The 21,843-nt window shown below is 41.0% G+C and overlaps 1 protein-coding gene across 3 annotated transcripts in view; it reads right to left on the bottom strand.

The window, feature by feature from the left end:
- The window catches only part of psip1a (PC4 and SFRS1 interacting protein 1a), an 83,308-nt gene that overhangs the window by 19,892 nt on the left and 41,573 nt on the right, over positions 1 to 21,843 (bottom strand). For 2 of the 3 annotated variants that reach the window (XR_013580514.1, XM_078570344.1), the window contains exons 1-6: positions 18,528 to 18,818; positions 13,680 to 13,756; positions 12,411 to 12,549; positions 10,567 to 10,701; positions 6,286 to 6,357; positions 5,434 to 5,500 (exon numbers count right to left, since the gene is read on the bottom strand). Coding sequence is in view for 2 of the 3 variants with exons in the window: in XM_078570344.1 (XP_078426470.1) it covers positions 5,434 to 5,500; positions 6,286 to 6,357; positions 10,567 to 10,701; positions 12,411 to 12,549; positions 13,680 to 13,756; positions 18,528 to 18,599 (562 nt within the window). In the remaining variant the exon portion in view is untranslated. Of the gene's footprint in view, positions 1 to 5,433; positions 5,501 to 6,285; positions 6,358 to 10,566; positions 10,702 to 12,410; positions 12,550 to 13,679; positions 13,757 to 18,527; positions 18,819 to 21,843 lie in introns of those variants that run through there. The other variant, XM_078570349.1, reaches the window with a different exon arrangement.

Here is a 21,843-nt window from a genome sequence, read left to right on the forward strand (position 1 = left end):
TTTTAAGAAGCCTCAACACCTACAAAAAAATGTGCAAGTTGAAAATCATACTATTATGAGTCTTACTAATACTTCAGAATTCTTTACCTAAAATTAACTATAGGAACCCATCAGATTGCCCCTCTCCCATCTTCTCTAAGTATTTCTCTGAGCCCTATTGAGAATACCAGGCCATGATTGTTGTACCCTTGTTCTAAACTTGCTAAACAGTTTCTTTATAAATACAAAAAACCATCAGTGCAACCAAAGCTCAACACAAGCTGACCCATGGTAGTGGTTGTGAGTTTGGAAGGCTCTGTTGAAAGAAGTTTGGGGAGTTGCTGCTGTGCAATTGTAGATGGCACACATTACTGCCACTGTGCATCGGTGGTGGAAGGACTGAATGTTTAAGGTGGTGGATGCAGTTCGAATCAAGTGGATTGCTTTGTACTGGATGATGTCAAGCTACTCGAGTGTTGTGGGAGCTGCACTCATCCAAGCAAGTGGAGAGTATTCCATCACACTCTTGACTTGTAGATGATAGAGAGGCTCTGGGGAGTAAGGTGAGTTACTTGCCGCAGAATTCCCAGCCTCTGACCTGCCACAGTATTTATATGGCCGGTGTGGTTCAGTTTCTAGTCAACGGTAATCCCCAGGATATTAGCAGTGGCGAATTCAATGAGGTAATGCCATTGAATGTCAAGGGAAAACGGTTAGATTCTCTCTTGTTAGAGATCGTCATGGTATGGCACTTGTGTGGCGTGAATATTACTTGCCACTTTACTACCCAAGCCTGAACACTGTCCAAGTCTTCTTGCATATGGACACAGATTGCTTCAGTATCTGAGTCGTCATGAATGATACTGAACATTGTGCAATCATCAACAAACATCTTCACTTCTGACCTTATGATGGAGGGAAGATCATTGATGAAGCGGCTGAAGATGGTTGGGCCCATGACACCACCCTGAGGAACTCCTGCAGCAATGTCCTGGGATTGAGATGATTGACCTCCAACAACCACAACCATCTTCCTTTGTGCTAGATATGACTCCAATCAGCGCAGAGTTTTTCTCTATTCCCACTGACCTCAACTTTGCTAGGGCTCCTTGATGCCACACTCAGTCAAATGCTGCCTTGATGTTGTCAAGGTGGTGTAATAATGTCTATAATGTTTTTGAAAATTATTTTAAAATATAGAGTTTAGTGGTGTCTATGTGTGTCTTGTCTTAATTATACTAAAGCCAGCTGGTCTAGAGGCTTTGATGTATAGAAGAGAAGTAGGTTTGAAATGTTAAACATGGGGGTAATTTGCAGTTTTCTTTAAACAAACTAGTGTAGCTTGGATTCAAAAAGAGGGAGTGAAATATTACACACAATCAGGTGAAGCTCAGAAACAGTGTGTGTGTTTATTTTTCCCATGGATTATTAATAAAGTGGGTATTATGGAAGGGTCTTATTATTATAAGAGGTAAAGTTCAAAAGACATAGTAATACAATGAAAATTTGCATTCAAAGAGGAAAATATGTATTAAGGAAGAGAAGACTGTTGGTAAAAGGAGAGGGATTCTAAGATCTAAAGCCTCCAGCCTGTAAACCTCAAGCCACTGTCTGCAAGGGCCCAGAGCTGAAAGCATCTCATTTTGAACGTGACTGTCCAGAGTGTGCTTCACCAGGGGTCTGTTTAAATCTGTGTGTTTTACTGTTGCCCTAACGGAGGTGTAACTAGGAGTCAGATTAATTAAGAGATTTTTGTAGTTATTAAAGTAGTACTTTTGTAGACATATGTGCTTACACTCTTTCTTGTATTAATAAGTGTTTAATTTAGTTTTATAAAAACCTCGAGACTCTGTGGTCTTATTACTACTGAATTCAAAGGCTACATCTCGAAACATACAAATTTCAAAAGCAAAATACTGCGGATGCTGAAAATCTTTAACAAAAACAGAAAATGCTTGAAAAACTCAGGTCTGACAGCATCTGTGGAGAGAGAAAAAACAAAATTAACGTTTTGAGTCCATATGGCCCTTCTTCAGAGCTGAAGAGAAGTAGAAATAGGATGAAATTTATACTGTTTAAGAGGGGTGGGGGTAGGTGGAGCTGGATAGAAGGCCAGCGATAGGTAGGGTCAAAGGAGGGATTGACAAAGGCATCATGACCTAAAGGACAAAGGGGTTGTTAATGGTAGTGGTTAGTGCTAAAAAAGGGCTAATAGCAGCATAAAGGTAAGAAAGCAGAATGCGATTATCACAGAATAAGGGTAACATTATGTGAAAGAACAACATGGAACAAGTGACAGATGACCCTGTAGGAGATGGGGGTGGGGCAGTGGGAAAAAAAGGATAGAAAATGGGATAAATGAATGAAAATAAGTGGATGAAAAATTAAAATGAATGTAGAAGGGGATTAAAAAAAAAGATGAGGATGGAGGAGAGAGTTCATGGTCTGAAGTTGTGAAACTCAAAAGTTAAGTCCAGAAGGTGCTTAATTGGATGATGAGGTGTTGTTCCTCCAGTTTACGTTGGCTTCACTGGAACATTGCAGCAGGCATAGAACAGACATGAGCATGACAGCAGGATGGTGTGTTGAAATGGCATGCAACCAGAAGGTCAGGGTCATGCTTGCCGACAGACCGGAGGTGTTCCGCAAAGTGATCACCCAGTCTGCGTTTGGTCTACCCGATGTAGAGGAGACCACACTGGGAGCAGTGGATGCAGTAGATCAAACTGAAGGAGGTACAAGTGAAGCTTCACCTGAAAGGAGTGTTTGGGCCCTTGGACGGTGAGGAGTGAAGAGGTAAAAGGGCAGGTGTTGCAGGGAAGGGGATGAGGTGTTGGGGGTGATAGAGGAGTGGAACAGGGTGTCTCAGAGGGAACGATCCCTATGGAATGCTGACAAGGGCGGGGGGGGGGATGTGTTTGGCGGTGGCATCATGCTGGAGTTTGCGGAAATGGCAGAGGATGATCATTTGAATGCGGAGGCTGGTGTGGTGAAAAGTGAGGACAAGGGGGACCCCATTATGGTTCTAGGAGGGAGGGGACGGTGTGAGGACAGAGGCGCAGGAGATGCCCTCACACAGAGGCCCATTGTTTCATCCTTTTTTTATCCCATTTTTTTAATCTTTTTTTTTCCCCCACCACCACTGACAGGGCCATTTTTCACTTGTCCATGTTGTTCTTTTACACAATGCTACCATTGTTCTGTTATAATCATTGTTTTCTTACCTTTATGCCACTATTAGCACCTTTTTAAGCACTAAGCACTACCATTAACAATCCCATTGTCCTTTAGTTCATGACATCTTTATCAATCCCTCCTTTGTCCCCACCCATCATTGGCCTTCTAATCAGTTCCACCTGCCCCACCCCCTCAAACAGTATAAATTTCATCACATTTACACTTCTCTTCAGCTCTGAAGAAGGGTCATACGCACTCGAAACCTTAACTTTGTTTTTCTCTCCCCACAGATGCTGTCAGACCTGCTGCGTTTTTCCAGCATTTACTGTTTTTGATACAAATTGCAAAATTGGTTATGACAGTTGTTTCAAGTTTCCCTTTGGAAATAGCTGTTTCCAATTTGAACAGCTCAGCAGTTACCATTGGTTGTGTCATAATAATGTCAATAGCAGTCACTCACCTCATATCTTCAGTGACAAACACATTCAAATCTGAAACCATTCCTGATCAAACAGCAATTAAATTCCATGGGTTCTGAGCTCATTTTTACTTAGCAACTAAAATGTATGACCTTAAAAAGGACACAGCTTCACTTTAGCAGAAAAATATTCTCCAAATACCCCAGCCCTTATAAAATATCCAATTTACTGATGAAAGCAATGCTTTAGCTTCCTGATGTCACACGTTGCTAGACAAAGAATAAACACTTCCTCAGCCAGGCAGAGGGCAGTGGTGAAAGGGGATCCTTTTACACCACCATCATTCCCTACCTGGTTGAAACAGTTCTTACATTGAAGAAATTCTTTGACTCCACACTTCTTAGAAATAAGCAGGCATATTATGTGAACCCATAACCCAAAAGCCATATCTGCCTTTTTGTGGGATTCTTGAACATTTCTTGTTCTAGTCTTACTCAGATTCCCTCCCTCACCCCTCTCATTCTAGTACACTGATGACTGTATTGCTGTCACTTCCTGCTCTCAACCCAAATTGAAAAACAATATTCACCACTCCTTCATCTTCACATGGTCTCTGTCTAATCCCTTCCTCGATTTCTCTATCTTCAATTCCAGGGTGGCTGTCAAACCCTATGAGCCCCCTGACTCCTACAGAAGAGAGAGAGGGAGTGCGACTCCATTCCATACTTTCAGGTTTCCCCTCTACATCACATCTGTTCTCACAACGCCATCCTCCACACCAATGCTTCCGATAGGTCTTCCTCCTTCCTCAACCAAAGATTCCCATTCATGGTAGTTGACAGGGCCCTCGGCCACATGCTCTAATCCCTGTACTGTTTCTCTCACCCATTTCCTTCCCTTCCAGAGTCACGATATAGTTCTCCTTGACCTCACCATCCACACCACCAGTCTTAACATTCAATGGATTATCATCCACCATCTCCAGTCTGATGTCATCACCTAACACTTCTTTCCCTCTCATCCCCCACCCCTTTTCACTATTTTCAGAAGAATGTTCCTTCCACAACCACCCCCGTCTACTTCCATTATCTCCAACAACCCCACCATTTCCTATCGCAGGAAATGCGACACCTGTCCTTTTACCTCCTTTCCCACCGTCCGGAGTCCCAAATACTCCTTCAAGGTGGAGCACTTTACTTGTACTTGTGTATTTGCTGTTCATGATGCAGTCCTCTCTACATTGGGGAGGCCAAATGCAAGTCGGGTGATCATTTTGCTAAACCCCTCTGTTCAGTCCCCAAGTGTCACCCTGAGCTTCTGATCACTTGCTGTTTTAATTCTTTGTCCCACTCTGAACTCTGACTCCAGACACCTGCACCATTCCAGTGAAATACACTGGAGACTTTACAGCCATCCAGGCTCAACATTGAGATCAATATTTTCAGATCATAACCACTGCTCCTATTCTTTCAGGCAGCAGGTGCTGGTAATGATTCTGTTCATTAAATCAAACCTGCTTTTCACCCCACAGACTTTCCTTTCCGGTCTTTCCTCTTCCCAACCCCACTTTCCCTGCACCTATACTTGCTTAAAACCTGTTACATCTGTAATGTTTTCCAGTTCTCACAAAAAGGCACCAGATTTGAAATGTTAACTGTTTTTCTCTCTCCACAGAAGTTTTCAGGTCTGAGTATTTCCAACATTTGCTGTTTATATTTAAGATTTCTGCAATATTTTGTCTTTTGTCAATTACATTTCTTCCTTGATTGGCAAGTTCGCTACACTTTTGCAACACTTGGCCAATCTGTGTTAGTTCAACCAAGCCCTACCAAAAGTTTGGAAGAGATTACGTACGCACCTTGTTTCTTCCGCTTGGCACTCTGTTTTTCAGGTTCAGATTCTGAACCAACCTCTACTTGGTCAATCTAAATTTAAAAAAGTTTATACATTTCAGACTAAAAATGAACTCAGTCTTGAATAAACCTGCGAACAGGATATATGATGGAAAAGCATTTTAATTTTCCCTATACACTGTACGTGCAGGTATGTATAGGAAGACAGTCTGTATTGGCCATGCACTGAAAGATCATCATCACACATCACAGATGAGTTATGATGCAGCAGCTTTGCAGGTGGGAGGGCTAGCATATTGTTTCACAGAAAATAAGGTTTAAGTAAGACCCCATGTTCTGTGTGTTCCATAACTCAACTGCACTTCATGGTAAAGAACAAAGCAGAGGCCAGGCAACTCTTAGGAAGCAAAAAAGCAGGTTTACATAAGATCTTACACCCCCATCCACTGATGAGCATATATGTCATCAGTGGAGTGTAACTAATCAACAAACAACAAGGTTGGGTGGTCAGTGTGAACCCCTTCTATGCACTAGATAGGTTTAGTTTGTCCGGACCAATCTCTGGAAGTAGTTTCATGCTAGGTCCTGGAACAACTCAGTCCAATGTAAACAGACACCAGAACAGCAGCATCCAATCAGTTCTGTAATGCAACAATTAATGCTACATTTTAACATTTAAAGAAATTGTTATACTAGATGTGTATATTTTAACCCACTCAAATGGATTTGACCAATAAGGCTAGATTTAGGTGCTAGTACTCAACATCAGAACCAGATTAGTGTTCACTGTTGACCCAAGACAGCACAGAAACTGGCAAATCCCTTTAGGTATTCGTACAAACCAATAAAACGTGTACCTTTCTCTTTCGTCCCCTCTTGGCACCTTTCTTTGGAGTCTGCACTACCGCAGCTTTCTTTGCAGAAGCATCCTATTAAACAACAATAAGCCATCAAAATGGAACAAAGAACCCTCAGGCTTAAACGTGCAGCAATTTAAATAAATCTCATTTCATGTTTTTCTTTAAATGCACTTTCTTGGGGATATAAACAAACCGAGACCTAGGATTCCAGGGAAGAACAAGGTATTTACTTCAAGCATTACATAAGCCACCTCAAATTCTAGGATCAGATACAGATACAAATTAAAGCTCCCCAGCGGAGGATTTGCCTGCTCAAATGCAATAGATTGGAAAGCAACAGGTTTGTGGTGAGTGTGCGCTTAAATGGACATGATTCACAGCTTCACCTCTGGGAACAAGAGAAGAATTATGCATTTCACCCGAAATATCAAGCGGCAGAATCCTAATCTCAGATGATGCTTAAGACCACTTAGTGGCAACAGGAGGATGGCAACCACAGAAGACCCACTGCTGCATGCTACAAACCTCATTGCAGGGACACAGAGGCACAACTTCATTTTTGGAGCTGGGTGAACAAATCAGAGTGTTAGTTTGGCATATTAATCTATTTACTATGGAACTACCAAGTTGGTCTGAAGTGGGTAACATCCCACAAGGATGAAAATTAACCACGGGAGACTATCATATGAAATCTGGATTAAAGTGGAACTTTTCAAATCTAATTTAAAGAGGGATATCATAGTGTTGGTAATCCAAAGGTCTGGGTTAAATCAAGAGAATACAGGTTCACATCCCACTGCGGCAGTCTGAGAATTTGAATTCAGTTTAGAAAATCTGGAAATAAAAACCTGATACTTAGTGACCTTGAAGCTGTCGGATTGTCATAAAAACCCAGCTAATTCACTAAAGCCCTTTAAAAAGAAAACCTGCTGCCCTTAACCATTCTGGATGAGGTGTAATTTCAGTTGTACTCTTAACTGCCCTCTGAAGTGGCCTAGCAAGTTTCATAGTTGTATCAAACTGCAACAAAGAATAAATCAAGAGTTACCACCACGTCTTCAGAGTAACTAAGAGGAACAATAAATGCCAGCCATACTAGCAACACCTACATCCAGTGAATTAATAAATTAAAAGAGAACCCTGGCAGGTACTGAAATTTTAGTTTAAATTTGCACAGTTCAGTAATACTCTAGGCCTGTCATAAAGGCAATTACAATGCAAAAAAAAAAAGCTGCATTTAAACTTTCCTGGTGAAGTGTCTGCTGGATTACTCAAGGGGACAGATAACTGGAACATGAATATTGGATGTTTCACTGTTTGTTAACGTGTAATAGTTTAAAAATATTTAAAATATACCAGAGAAGTCACTACAAGAGGACCAATGGATCTTACCTAGAATAGATTAGTCAGATATTATCAGGTTTATTACTTAATAAACTATCGAGACTACTTCAAGACTCATATCATACAGCTCTCTTGCTAACAGCCAAACTGCACCCCCCCCACTACAAACAAACTTATCCAAACTTCCACTGCCCACTTTCTGTTCTAGATCTTGCTTTCTCACCATCCTGTATCCCGTAACTTTTCACTTTATACATTAATGATCTAGATGAAGGAACTGAGGGCATCCTGGCTAAGTTTGCAGATGATACAAAGATAGGTGGAGGGACAGGTAGTATTGAGGAGGCGGGGAGGCTGCAGAAGGATTTGGATAGGTTAGGAGAATGGGCAAAGAAGTGGCAGATGGAATACAACGTGAGGTCATGCACTTTGGTAGGAAGAATAGAGACATAGACTATTTTCTAAATGGGGAGAGAATTCAGAAATCTGGAGTGCAAGGGTACTTGGGAGTCCTAGTCCAGGATTCTCTTAAGGTTAACTTGCAGGTTGATTCGGTAGTTAGGAAGGCAAATGCAATGTTGGCATCTATTTTGAGAGGACTAGAGTATAAAAGCAGGGATGTGCTGCTGAGGCTTTATAAGGCTCTGGTCAGACCACATTTGGAATATTGTGAGCAATTTTGGGCCCCGTATCTCAGGAAGGATGTGCTGGCCCTGGAGAGGGTCCAGAGGAGGTTCACGAGAATGATCCCAGGAATGAAAGGCTTAACATATGAGGAACGTTTGAGGACTCTGGGTCTATACTCGATGGAGTTTAGAAGGATGTGGGGGGATCTGATTGAAACTTACAGAATACTGAAAGGCCTGGATAGAGTGGACGTGGGGAAGATGTTTCCATTAGTAGGAGAGACTAGGACCCGAGGGCACAGCCTCACAGTAAAGGGAAGACCTTTTGGAACGGAGATGAGGAGAAACTTCTTTAGCCAGAGAGTGGTGAATCTGTGGAATTCATTGCCACAGAAGGCTGTGGAGGCCAGGTCACTGAGTGTATTTAAGACCGAGATAGATAGGTTCTTGATTAGTAAGGGGATCAAAGGTTACGGAGAGAGGGCGGGAGAATGGGATTGAGAAACTTATCAGCCATGATTGAATGGTGGAGCAATTTCAATGGGCCGAATGGCCTAATTTCTGCTCCAATGTCTTATGGTCACCTCCATTGGATCCTGGTCTCTAAACACACAAAACTGAAAGTCCTGACTTATATTGAAAACCTTCCACAGCTTCATCCCAAACTATCTGCAACTTCTTCCTACATCGCAACATTACTGGCCTCTGACTCGAGGTAAGGGTAGATAGTACTAACTGTCACCATGTTCTTCAGAAGACTGCGAGTGTTAGACCCCTGTTCAAAAAGGAGGATAAAGCCTGGCAATTACAGGTCAGACACCATAATGTCATTGTACGGGAACTTGCAGAGACAATAATCCAGGACAAAATTATCACGTGGGAAATACAGGTTAATAATTAACAGGTTACATGGATTTGTTAAAGGCAAATTGTATTTGCATAACTTGACAATTTCTTTGAAGGCTAATGTTTTGAATACAGACTTTCAAAAGACATTTGATAAAATACTTCATAATAGATCGGTTAGCAAAATAGAAGCCCATGGAATTAAAGAATTAAAATGTCAGTAGCAATACACAATCGGTTACGGTAAAGAAAACAGTAGTGGCAATCAGTTGTTTTTCTAGAGCGCTGTAAAGTATATACAGTGGTGTCCCTCATTACAACTGCTGCTCTTTTTGATGTATATTGATGAACTTGAGTATACAGGGCATAATTTAAAAGTTTGCAGATGACATAAAACTTGGAAAGTGGCAAATAATGTGGAGGATACCAACAGACTTGAGGACACAAACTAAGTTAAATGCACACACAGAGCAGATTAAATTTAACACAGTGGTGCAGAGTGCTGCATTTTGGTATGAAGAATGAGGGAAGGCAATATAAACAAAACAGTACAATTTTAAAGAGTGCAGGAGCAGACCCCTAGAGGTATATTCACACAAATTTTTGACTTTGGAAGCAAAGGTTGCAAAGGCTATTAAAAGAAGCAAACAGGATTCTTGACTTTATAACAGAGGCTTAAGAGTGACAACACGAAGTTATGCTAAACCTTCATAAATGACCGGTCGGGCTGGAATACTCTATCCAATTCTGCACGACAGTTTAGGAAGGCGTAAAGGCTCAGAGATTTACTAGAAATATACTAAAGATTCATAACAAGTTACTGGGTGAAACCAAAGAAACTGGGGTTCTTCTCCAGAGCCAGAAGCTTAATGAGATATTTTTGATAAAGTAAATAAGATTTGCAAAGCTACAGGGAAAGAGCATTGGGTAGGACTAATGGTTAGCTCATTCAAAGACCATGTTCTAGGCATGATGGACCGAAGCCCTTTTGTGTTGTATCATTCTATGGTTCTAGGTTCTCTCCATCCTGTCAGAGCATTCAGTCATTTTGGTCTCACCCACTGAAAGCGCTTCCATGAACTTTTTTCCCTTTGTCACTTCTCTAACTTTAAGAACCTTATTTGGCTTGGTGTCAATTTTTGTCTGATTACCCTCGTTGAAAGACCTTGGAATGTTTTTCTATGTTAAAGGCACTAGATAAATTAAGTTATTCTGATGGATATTAGTAGAAGTGAAAACATTCAAACTGCCAGGAACTAAGTCTTACCTACATGAGTAGTCTGAAACACAGCCAAAGAGAGAGAGAGAGAGAGAGAGAGAGAGAGAGAGAGAGAGAGAGAGAGAGAGAAGAAACCATGCAAAATATAGTAAAAACATAACACCAAACACTGTGCCCTTTAATTCATATTCGTAAGTACAGACTGTCACACACAATGATCATTTGATGATATAGACTACTTACTTCATCACTATGCTTATCGAACTCTGGTGAACTGACAATGTCAGACTCTTCTTTTCCCAGATTTGAACCACCTGTTTCCTTCCCCTCTTCAGCATCTTTGTCAGTTGACAACTTGCGAGCTCTTTTATTAGAACCCTAAAAAAACCCCCAGATATTGTAAATAGTTAATACACACTGCAGGAACAAGTTTCAATCACCACCCCCCTCCATCCCACCGGATGTTATGCATTGATAGTCAGAGTAGTGTGCCAATGTTGGATTCCTCTGATGATTCAGTCACCAATGAGCCACAAAGGTCACGGAAAGTCAAAAAGTTTTAAACACAATCTGTTGAGTTAACGGAGGCAGCAGCAAAGGCGGGGGCGCTTGGGGAGGATGGGGGTGGAAAGAGAATGTCATTACTAACCATCCAGCATTCACTCTCCAAGTGCACATGAAGAACAGCCATTTGGCAGAAGGCGCTAAAGAGCAGTTGGCATCTTACAAGAGAAAGCATGCTCGAAAGAGCGGGAATGCAGTGAAGGGACAAATTTCGATAATCTGTATAAAGAAAGTAATGTCACTATGAAAGTAAATACAGGTTTAGTGCACAAAATACTAGACTGTTGCTCAGAATATACCCATTAAATGTACCTAATTAAACAGTACTTTCCATACTGCAAAGCAATGCAGGCTCTGAAGTCCAATATTTCTCCACCAGTAAGAAATTAAATTTTAACATATCACTTAAGTAGACCCTGTTGCCCCTTTTGCATTTAATTTACAAAACAGTGATTTCATCAACTATAGTAAGTGAGATAGGATCACTGCCTCATTAAATCTGAACAGCAATTTGGCGTAAATAGTAATGCATTATGTGGCATCAGACCAAGGCATTATGCGGTGCAAAGCTTAATTCAGGTTTACAATGCTTGTATATAAACACACAAAGCATGGCGAATGAGGTTGGCAGTTGCAAATAGGCACAGGGAATATGATATAATGATAAGGCCTGTCTCAAGTAAGAACAGGACAGGGTACTAATTATTCCTGGGTGTGCAGTTGATGTGGTGTACGCGGACTTCCAAAAAGCATTTGATGAAGTGCCAGACAACGTCAGCTAGTCAGCAAAGTTAGAGTCCATGGAATAAAAGTGATAGTAGCAGCATGGATACGAAACTGGCTGAGTAATAGGAAACAAGAGTACTAGTGAACTTTTGTTTTTTGGACTGGAGGAAGGAATATAGTGGAGTTTCTCAGCACTTGGTATTGGGCCCCTGCTTTTCTTGCTTTACATTAATGACATATACTTGGGTTATAGTGCACAATTACAAAATTTGCAGGTGGCAAAATTTGTCAGGATTGTGAACGGAGGAGGATAATGACAGACTTCAAGAAGGCACAGACAAGCTGGTGGAATGGACAGACAATGGCAGATGAAATTTAATGCAGAGAAGTGTGAAGCAATTCATTTTGGTAGAAAGAAAGAGAACAGACAACAAAGTAAAAGATACAATTCTAAAAAGGGTGCAGGAACAGAGGGACCTAGGGCATACGTGCACAAATCATTGAAGGTGGCAGGGCAGGTTAGTTAATAAAGCATTTGGGATCCTGGGCTTTATAAATAGGGAATAAAGTCATTTGTCAAAACATACAAGAACTTTGTTTTGCCTCATCAGTTACACCATTATAATTAATGCTCAACCAGCCTCGTTACTCTTGGAAATGGAGGACAGACAGGGTTAACCAATCTCCCTCCATTTTCTTATACAGCAACTCAATGGTGTACGTTGATAACAGTAAGCTTCATGCCTACTTTCTGTTACTTGCTTTTATGTCTTGCACCAATTAATTGCTGAACTCACCTGTTGTCCTAGAAATTTGACAGTGGGATTATTTTCAACTTCCCACAGTCCTTCGTTAAAACCCTTTCTTTTGTTGGGTTTCCCGTACTTCTCCTTGTTTTCTTCATATGGATAAATGTCTCGTGGACCCAAATAGGCACTAAAAAGTTTTGAAAAATTAAAGTATGCTCAGCTTTGACATTTTCTAGGTCAGAGCCAAATCTTTCAGTACAAGTGTCTACTTTATGCCACACAAAACTATACAATATAAAATTCATAAATGGAAGGGAATTGTCAGCAACTATTACATTTCCACATATCTTATTGCTAATCTTGTTATAAACAAACATTTAGGAGCCAGCTGTGGCTCACCAATAGCATCTTTACCTTGGGGTCAGAAGATAGTGGATCCAAAGCCATTCCAGACTTGATCACATAAGAGAAGCTGACCAACAATTCACACCTTTCAAGAGGTTGTTTTAAGGCGAGACATTAATTCGCGGTTCCATTGGCCCTCTCAGGTGGGCATCAAATAGCAATTTTGAATTTTTTTTAAAAGAGCATGGGCGTCCCACCGTCTCAACCTACAATTATCTGATCATTATTGCATTGTTGCTATGTTTCCTACATTACAACAGTATCTACATTTTAACAGTACTTCATTGGCTTAAAGCATTTGGGATGCCGTGAAAGGCACGATGTTAATGCAAGTTCTTTCTTTACCAGTTCATTGGAATTTTGAGTGTAAATCTCTCCATCTCACAGCAATGATTACCTTTTATTAAATGCTTCAACAGCTAACTGCCAATGTGATTAGCAGGGAAGTTTCATACTAACGTTACTGTACCAAATATCTCCAGCAAGACGTCAACAAACTAAATAACTAACCTACTCAGAGGTGCACAAAGAGGCTTTAAAATTATTTTAGAAGAAAGGCAGAAAGAAAAAGGACTTCCATTTATAAATAGCGACTTTCATGACATCAGGAAGTCTACTCAGGGGGTATTTAGGGCCTCAGTTTGATGTCTCATCTGAAAGACAGCACCAACAGGTATCAGCCTACATCACGTAGGACTTGAGCCCACAACTTTCATACTCAAGGCCAAAACACTACCACTTGAGCAATGCATTTGGTTTTATAGAAAACATCAAACCTAACAATAAGGGGGCATCCATGTGTGATATTACTTGTTTCCCTTTAAAATGGATATGAGTGTGTGAATTCTGGCTTGACAGACAATCAAGATCTCAAATTAATTTATGTAATGAATACCAAAAATCACTACTTACGTCTCATGAGTTCCAAAGAAGAAAATGGGATATTTATTTGTTGAAGATTTTACTGCTCCATCAGCAAAATCATCAATCTGAAGAAACAAAAAGACATTTCCTTTACTTATCAGATTACAAGCTGAGAACGCCTGTGATAATAGTAGTTTGCCACAAAGCTTGAAACAACTCAAAAGTATTTTATCGATGGATGTTTAAAGGAAAAGAAACAAAATATCTATTCAAGAGTACAGTAGATCAGAGCTTTCTGAACCATTCTTGCATTTTTCAAATCTGATTCCAATTGGATAATGGTGTGCGGTTGACATTCCCCAGTGTTCTCAAAGCTCTCCAGCTCACCCCAGTTAAATCTACAGATTTCCTGTGCCCAAAGTAACTATTAATGCAACAAAACAGAACAAAAGGTTACCTTTAGGCTTCTGGACTTCGATTGCAGCCAGAGGAAATTCCTTTGTTGTTGTCAAGTCAATATCCAAAATGGGTGGTATAACCCAGGAGACAGAGTAAAGTATGTGCCAAAACTTTAAATAAAATCATTTCTGGGATACGGGCATCACCAACAAGACCAGCATTTATTGCTGATTCCTAGCTGCAATTGTGGTGGTGATGGTGGGGCCTTATTCTTGAACTGGTACGGTTCATGTGGAGAAGCTGCTCCCATAGTGTTGTTAGATAGGGAGTTCCAGGATTTTGACCTAGTAACCATGAAGGAATGGCAATGCATGTCTAAATCAGGATGATGGAAGGTACTGGTGTACCCATGCACTAGCTGCCCTTGTCCTTCTAGACAGTGGATGTCACAGGTTTGAGGGGTGCTGTCAAAATATGAGTCCTGCAGTAGGTTAGACACTTCACCTCAAACCACGATTCAAATCCAATCCAGACTAATACAATGAAAGTTTCTTCTGTCTACTGGCTGCAAGGGTCATATTGTGAGATGAGCCTGAGCAGTCTCAGTTTAATTCTTATTGATAATGCAATAAAAAATGGCTCCTAGTTTAGCACTAAGCCTCAATATCCCTCAGAATAGCTGCTGGATTTTTAAAGGAAGTTACATTGGTGGCACTGGGGCAAAGAAGCAGCAGCTTTATGCAGGCTTGAATAATCTTGTAACTCTTTCGAGTTATCAACAGTCACAGATTGTAACTCTTTTGAGTACATTCACTGTTCTTGGTTTCCGGGAGTGGGACATGAACCCACAATCTTCTGATTCAAAGGCGAGGGTGTTATGAACTGAGCCACAGCTGACACCTCCTTGAATAATCTTGTAGAATGTTGAACTTCATCTGTCAATTAATTGCCCAGTAAGTTCAACAGGTAGGTGTGAGGTGGTATATTTGGTGGGAGGAATGGGGCATCACTTATTACTTGGAGGGTGCAAGTCTGGGTGGGGTCAGGGAACAGAGGGATCTTGGAATGGAGGTGCACCAGTGAGTGAAAGCTGCACCACATGTTAGTAAGGGCAATTTTTTTAAAAAAGCAAACCAAGCACTAGGCTTTAGGAATTCATAAAGTCAGCAAGTTATGCTAAACCTGTACTGAACCTTGCTTAGACCATACTTAATACTGCATGCAGTTCTGGTTGACATGTTATAAAAAGGACATAGAGGCACTGGAGAGGGTGTGCGCAGAGGAGATTTACAAGAATGATACCAGAAATGTGTAGCCCTGCATAGCAGGAAAGGATTGATAGGCTGGATCTTTCTTCTCTTGAAAAAGGCAGCTGAATGGTGACCTAAAGGTCTTTAAAATGATGGAAGGTTTTAATAGAGTGGATACAGAGAGAATGTTATAAAGGATGTTAAAGCAGAGCATTTAGAAATACATAATATAATCAAGCAGAGTCAGCATGGCTTCATGAAGGGGAAATCATGCCCGACAAATTTAATAGAATTCTGAGGAGGTAACAAGCAGGGTAGATAAAGGGGAACCAGTAGATGTAACATATTTGGATTTCCAAAAGGTGTTCGATAAGGAATCGCACATAAGGCTACTTAATAAGATAAGAGCCCATGGTGTAGGGGGTAATATATTAGCATGGATAGAGGATTGGCTAACTAATAGAAGACAGAGCATTGGGATAAGGGGGACATTTCAGGATGGCAACCTGTAACCAGTGGAATGGCACAGTGTGGAGGCCACAATTATTTACAATATATATTAATGACTTGGATGAAGGAAGTGAATGTACTATCGCCAAGTTTGCAGGTGACACAAAAATAGGTGGGGAAGCAGTGGTGAGGATGACAGTCTACAGAGGGATATAGACAGGTTAAGTGAGTGGGCAAAAACTTAGCAGATGGAATATAATGTTGGAAGTTTGAGGTTATGCACTTTGGAAGGAAGAATAGAGGAGCTGAATATTATTTAAATGGAGAAAGACTGCAGAAAGCTGCAGCACAGAGGGATTTGGGGGTCCTCGTGCGTGAATCACAAAAAAGCTAGCATACAAGTTCAGCAGGTAATAGGGAAGACAAATGGAATGTTGGCCTTTATTTCAAAGGGAATGGAGTATAAAAATAGGGAAGTTTTGCTAAAACTATACAATGCACTACTTAAACCATATCTAGAATACTGTGAACAGTTTGGGTTGGAGGCAGTCCAGAGAAGATTCACTAGGTTGATTCCAGGGATGGAGGGATTTTATGAGGATAGGTTGAGTAGGTTGTGCCTGTACTCATTGGCGTTTAGAAGAATGAGAGGCGACCTTGTTGAAACACATGAGATTCTTAGGGGGCTTGACAGGGTAGTTGCTGAGAGACTGTTTTCCCTTGTGGGAGAGTATAGGACCAGACGGCATAATCTCAGAGTAAGGGGTCACCTTTTTAAGACAGAGACGAGGAAGAATTTCTTCTCTCAGAGGGTAGTGAATCTGTGGAATTCTTTATCACAGAGGGCTATAGAGACTGGCTTGTTAAGTATATTCAAGGCTGACATAGGCAGGTTTTTAATTAGTAAGGGAATCAAGGGTTATGGAGAAAAGGCAGGAAAGTGGAATTGAGGGTTATCAGATCAGCCATGATCTCATTGAATGGCGGAGCAACTCAATGTGCCGAATGGCCTTCTTCTAGCTCCTACGCCTTATGGTATTATGGAAAGAGCATAATTAGAGGCTATATAAGATAGTCACCAAGAAATATAATATGCAGTTCAGAAGAACTTTCTTTACCCAAATATTTCCAAGAATTTTGAACTCAAACACCACAGGGAGTGATTAAATGCATTTATTGAGGGGAAACTAGCCAAGCATATGGGGAAAGGGTACAGATGGTTATGATAGTATGTTTAGATGAGAGAAGATAGGGGAGGCTTGAGTGGAACCTAAACACCAGCATGGACTGGTTGAGCCGAATGGCCCATTTCTGTGCCATATATCCTATGTCAGCTACCTAGCTGTGCCATACCTACCTGGGACTGCTTCTTGCTGAAATGGGAAGAGTCCCATTGTGCTCATTGACATGAAGGATGGGGCAAAGAACTCAACTAAGATATAAAGGTCCAGAATGTAGCCAGAACTCTCTGTAGTGAACTACAAACTCTCACTGGGAATGCAACTCACCTTGATGTAGGTAGCAGCTTATATTTTGATATGACAATTGTTATGCTATTGCAATATGGTCCCAGTGGTTCTATTCTCAACGATGCTTCCTCAAGGGCAAGAGTTCATCCAATACCCCCAAGGAAATTTTGAAATCAGTCAAATCCCAGTGCCAGAACAAACCAGACAGTAATCACAACCAGAGTGCTGTCGCCAGGAGCACAAGTTTCTGGCATCACTAAATTTGTAGTTTCAGTAGATCAAACTTCAGCACAGTGAGCTCCTACTTAACAACTCTAGAGTTATCAAACAGGCTATGGTCCAGGAAACTTTGGGACAGTAAGATTTTACAGTAGATAGTGCAAAGTAATAGTAATGTTAACATGGGAAAAGAGAATATCATCCAGAGGTTTGTTTTAGGGGTTAGGCAACTCAATTGAGAATTCTCAGATCTACCCCATTGAAAGCAAATTAGCCTGGAGTACAGGATAGGTTCTCTTTAATCCACATAAACAGAATAATCAATTAATCCATAATATTTTATTTCCCTTAGTCTCCTCAAGCCCCAAACTGTTTTGCAAGGGTGTATTTACACTCACTGGTCCAGCAACAGGACCGTTTGCCAGTATTGTTTGTGATGCTAACTTTCAAAAGTTTTCAAATATTCAAATATTTAATATGGAATCAAAACACAGTATTGCACACCACTTGCGAGTTGTGGTACCACAAATGTAACACATAACAGGAACAGTTTCGATTGAGGCAAGAATGGATGAATCAAAAGACAAAGAGCCTCGATGTTTTAAAACCACAGTCTATAGGAAGAACACTAAAGGAACGCTAAGGAAATAATGGTTCATTAGATAAGTAAGATTGCTTTGGCGGTGTGGTTCCTGAATCAATTCTTTTTATCTGGAATGTACAACTGCCCATTTTGTTTAAACAAATGCGAACAGTAACAAAACTCAATTTTTAATCTGTAGTGCAGCAAGTTAACAGAACTCCACGTGCACACTGAGATTTCCATATATTTCAGCACCCCGCCTCCTTCTTCAACAGCAGAGACAATTCTGCAAGCGTGTACTGGAGTTAGTAAAATACTTGCACGCTGAAAGTGCCTTTAAAAAGTCTGTAACTCACACAAATAAAGACTTGTTCTGCTTTCTCAGAAGGGCTTTTTGAGCATGCATCTTGCGGCTCGCATAAATTCAGCAAAAAAATAATGCTTTTGAACGGTGCAAACACTACAATGCCAAACAGGCCGCCAGCCTGGAGTTGCATTTCGCCTTTCTCCCCCATGTATCACTCACCCTGGCAGGCCAGTGAGGGTAACCCTTCATCTTGGCGAAAATCAACTCTCCGGCTTTATACTCGCGAGTCATGGCCTCTTCGGGATGGAATGAAAACGCGCCGCCAACCTTCTCAAATACAGAAAGAGGCCTCGGTCACTGCTTCTTGTTGCTGTTGCTGCTGCCGCCTTTGCTTTTGCTCGCGACTGCAGGCGAGGATAAAGCGCGTGCTCTGCCAGGGGACGTTCCAACCGCTTCCAGAGCCTGAGCGCGCACGCAGCTGCAGCCCTGCTCTCTCTCCCGCGCTGTCTCGTAGCGACTGCACCATGCAAAACGGGGGTACTACTTACCTTGCACGCAGCGTTGCAAATTAGTGGATTTCTTTGAGAAAAGACATTATCAAATATAGTTTAAAACGTATACATTTTAAAGAAAAATTATGTGTTATGAGGTGAGGAAGGATTTTGCACAATGATTAGTTTTTATTTCTGCCTCTCTCCCCATACTGACATGGTATTCCCATCATGTCAATTTTAAAAATATGCATCTGTTACAGGTGCTCCTGGTTTGGGATTTTGCATCAATGGACTGAACTTCTCAAGATAATTACCGGTTAGGAAGATAATTTGGCCCATATTAGTTCATCCACCCGCAAAGACTCTGCTGCAGCATCTATTTTACTCTGACTGCATTCAGGAAATTTCTGTCCCAAGCCCAATACCCATTTGGGAAGTCCATTCCAAGTTATGTTCACAATCCATTTCAAGAAAAAAACTGATATTTATCTTAGTTACCTTTTACTTTTTTATTCTGTGTCCTCTTCAGCTTAAAATAAAATTCTGGATTTATATTATCCATAACATTTATTGACTTGCAACCTCTCTATAAGGTTGCTTCAAAGATGCCTTCTTTCCAAATTGGACACATCAACAATCTGCATTTATATTACAGAGACTTCAACATAATGAAATGACTAAGGTGCTTTACCAGAATGTAATCTGACGGAAGTCAAAATTGAGCCAAAGGGAATATTAGGAGGGTGACTAAATCCTGGTGACACTCCAGCAGTGCCAAGTGAGTGCTGCACTATTGGAGTATGTGCCTTTGAGATGTTAAATCAAGGCTCAGCCTGCCCTCTTAAATAAAAAAAAAATCCCATGGCAGTATTGGAAAGAAGAGTATGGGAGTTCTCAGTATTTATCCCTAAATCAACACCACTAAAAAAAACCTGTTAACTATCAAATTGATGTTTGTAAGACCTTGCTTTGAGACAATTGACTGTGTTTCCTATTTTACAACATTGACTGCACATCAATAATAGTTAATTAGCTGTAAAGTACTTTGGGATATCCTGAGTTGGTGAAAGGCACTATATGAAAGCAAGTATTTTTTAAAGGATGGTAAAGGAGGCAGTTTTTAAGGAATGTCTTAAAGAGAAAGATGGAGAGGTTTAGGAACAGAATTCCAGACCTTAGTACCTAAGTGGCTGAAGGAATAGCTGCCAATGATGGGCAAAAGAAATAGGGGATGCACAAAAGACCAATGTTGGAGGAATTCAGAGATCTTAGAGGATTGGAAGCGGTTACAGAGATAGGGAAGCGGATGAAGCTACAAAGGCATTTGGATATGATGATGAGAATTTTAAAATTGAAATGTTGGTTAATCGGGAGTCAAGATAAGTCAGTGAGTACTGGATGATGGGTGAACGGAACTTGGCATGAGTAGGATATGTTAAGCAGAGCTTTGGATGAGCTGATTTATAGAAGGTGGAAAATGGCAGGCTGGCCAGGATGACAAAAAAACATGGAAGAGGATTTGAACAGGAGATGGGCTGAGCTAGAAACCCAGATGGGTGATATTACGGACATGGAAATGAGTGGTCTTTCTGATAGTGAGGATATGGAGTCTGAATCACAACTCGGGGTCAAATAGGATAGTGACATTATGAATGGTTTGGTTCAGGCCAGACATTGGACAGGAAATGGGGATGGAGTTGGTGGTTGGCAGATCAATTGTTAAATAACAAGGATGACAGGACAGAATCCTTTGTAAGTCAAAAACAGAATTACCTGGAAAAACTCAGCAGGTCTGGCAGCATCAGCGGAGAAGAAAAGAGTTGACGTTTCAAGTCCTCATGACCCTTCAACAGAACTGAGTAATATTAGGAGAGGGGTGAAATATAAGCTGGTTTAAGGTGGTGGGGGGGTGGGGGGAGAGAAGTTGGGGGGTGAGGGTGGTTGTAGGGACAAGCAAGCAGTGATAGGAGCAGATAATCAAAAAATGTCACAGACAAAGGAACAAAGAGGTGTTGAAGGTGGTGATATTTTGATTATCTGCTCCTATCACTGCTTGCTTGTCCCTACAACCACCACCACCCCAACTTCTCTCCCCCCACCCCCCCCCCCCCCCCCCACCTTAAACCAGCTTATATTTCACCCCTCTCCTAATATTACTCAGTTCTGTTGAAGGGTCATGAGGACTCAAAACGTCAACTCTTTTCTTCTCTGCCGATGCTGCCAGACCTGCTGAGTTTTTCCAAGTAATTCTGTTTTTGTTTTGGATTTCCAGCATCCGCAGTAGTTTTTTGTTTTTATCCCTGTGTAAGTCCATTGTTTGGTGTTCTATATCTGCTCTTCTTCGTGCTGGTGTACATGCAGAAGGCCCAGTTCCTAAGAATGGAGTTGAGAAGATGGATCATTATTCTGTAAGGTAAAATGGTGGAGAGCTTGAAAAGCAGTCCATGCTTTCATACTGTGTCAGATCCTTCAGTGCTGCTGCAAGCCCGAGTTGGTGCTGAAACCATGCATTGGTGTATGTTGTTAATATTACCACTTGTTTGCAGCAGTTATGGGTGCTCAGGAAGCCCAGTTGCTTCTTAGGGATGGTTGGCTCAATGATGTGGGTTAGTCTATTGTCATGACAGTGGATCACAGGCCCAAATTACTTATGGGCATATCGCACTTTTTAATGGAAGACATGTGTTTTTTTAAACAAGATATACAAGCAAAAACTGGCTGAGAATGTAAAGTAACCACTTTCTGGAAAATTCCTTTGTGGATTATATTTGACTGACAAGTCCAGAGAGAATGGAATGTCACACCTAAAAATATGTCAAGGCCTACTTCAGACAGAGACACTTGAAATGCAAAAGACTGAACTTTAACCTACCGTGGTTGCACAGACAATGGACACTGATTACCACATCTCAGTAGAAACCACCTCCTGTTAAGTTATATCTCAGAATGTGGACATGATCTGAGTTGAAAGAAAGCAGATTCTGGACAAAAGACATGTTTGTTTTTCCCTTCCAGAAATACACAAGAAAAGGGGTTAAAAA

This window comes from Cetorhinus maximus, chromosome 2 (assembly GCF_964194155.1).
Source record: "Cetorhinus maximus chromosome 2, sCetMax3.hap1.1, whole genome shotgun sequence".
NCBI classification, from domain to species: domain Eukaryota; kingdom Metazoa; phylum Chordata; class Chondrichthyes; order Lamniformes; family Cetorhinidae; genus Cetorhinus; species Cetorhinus maximus.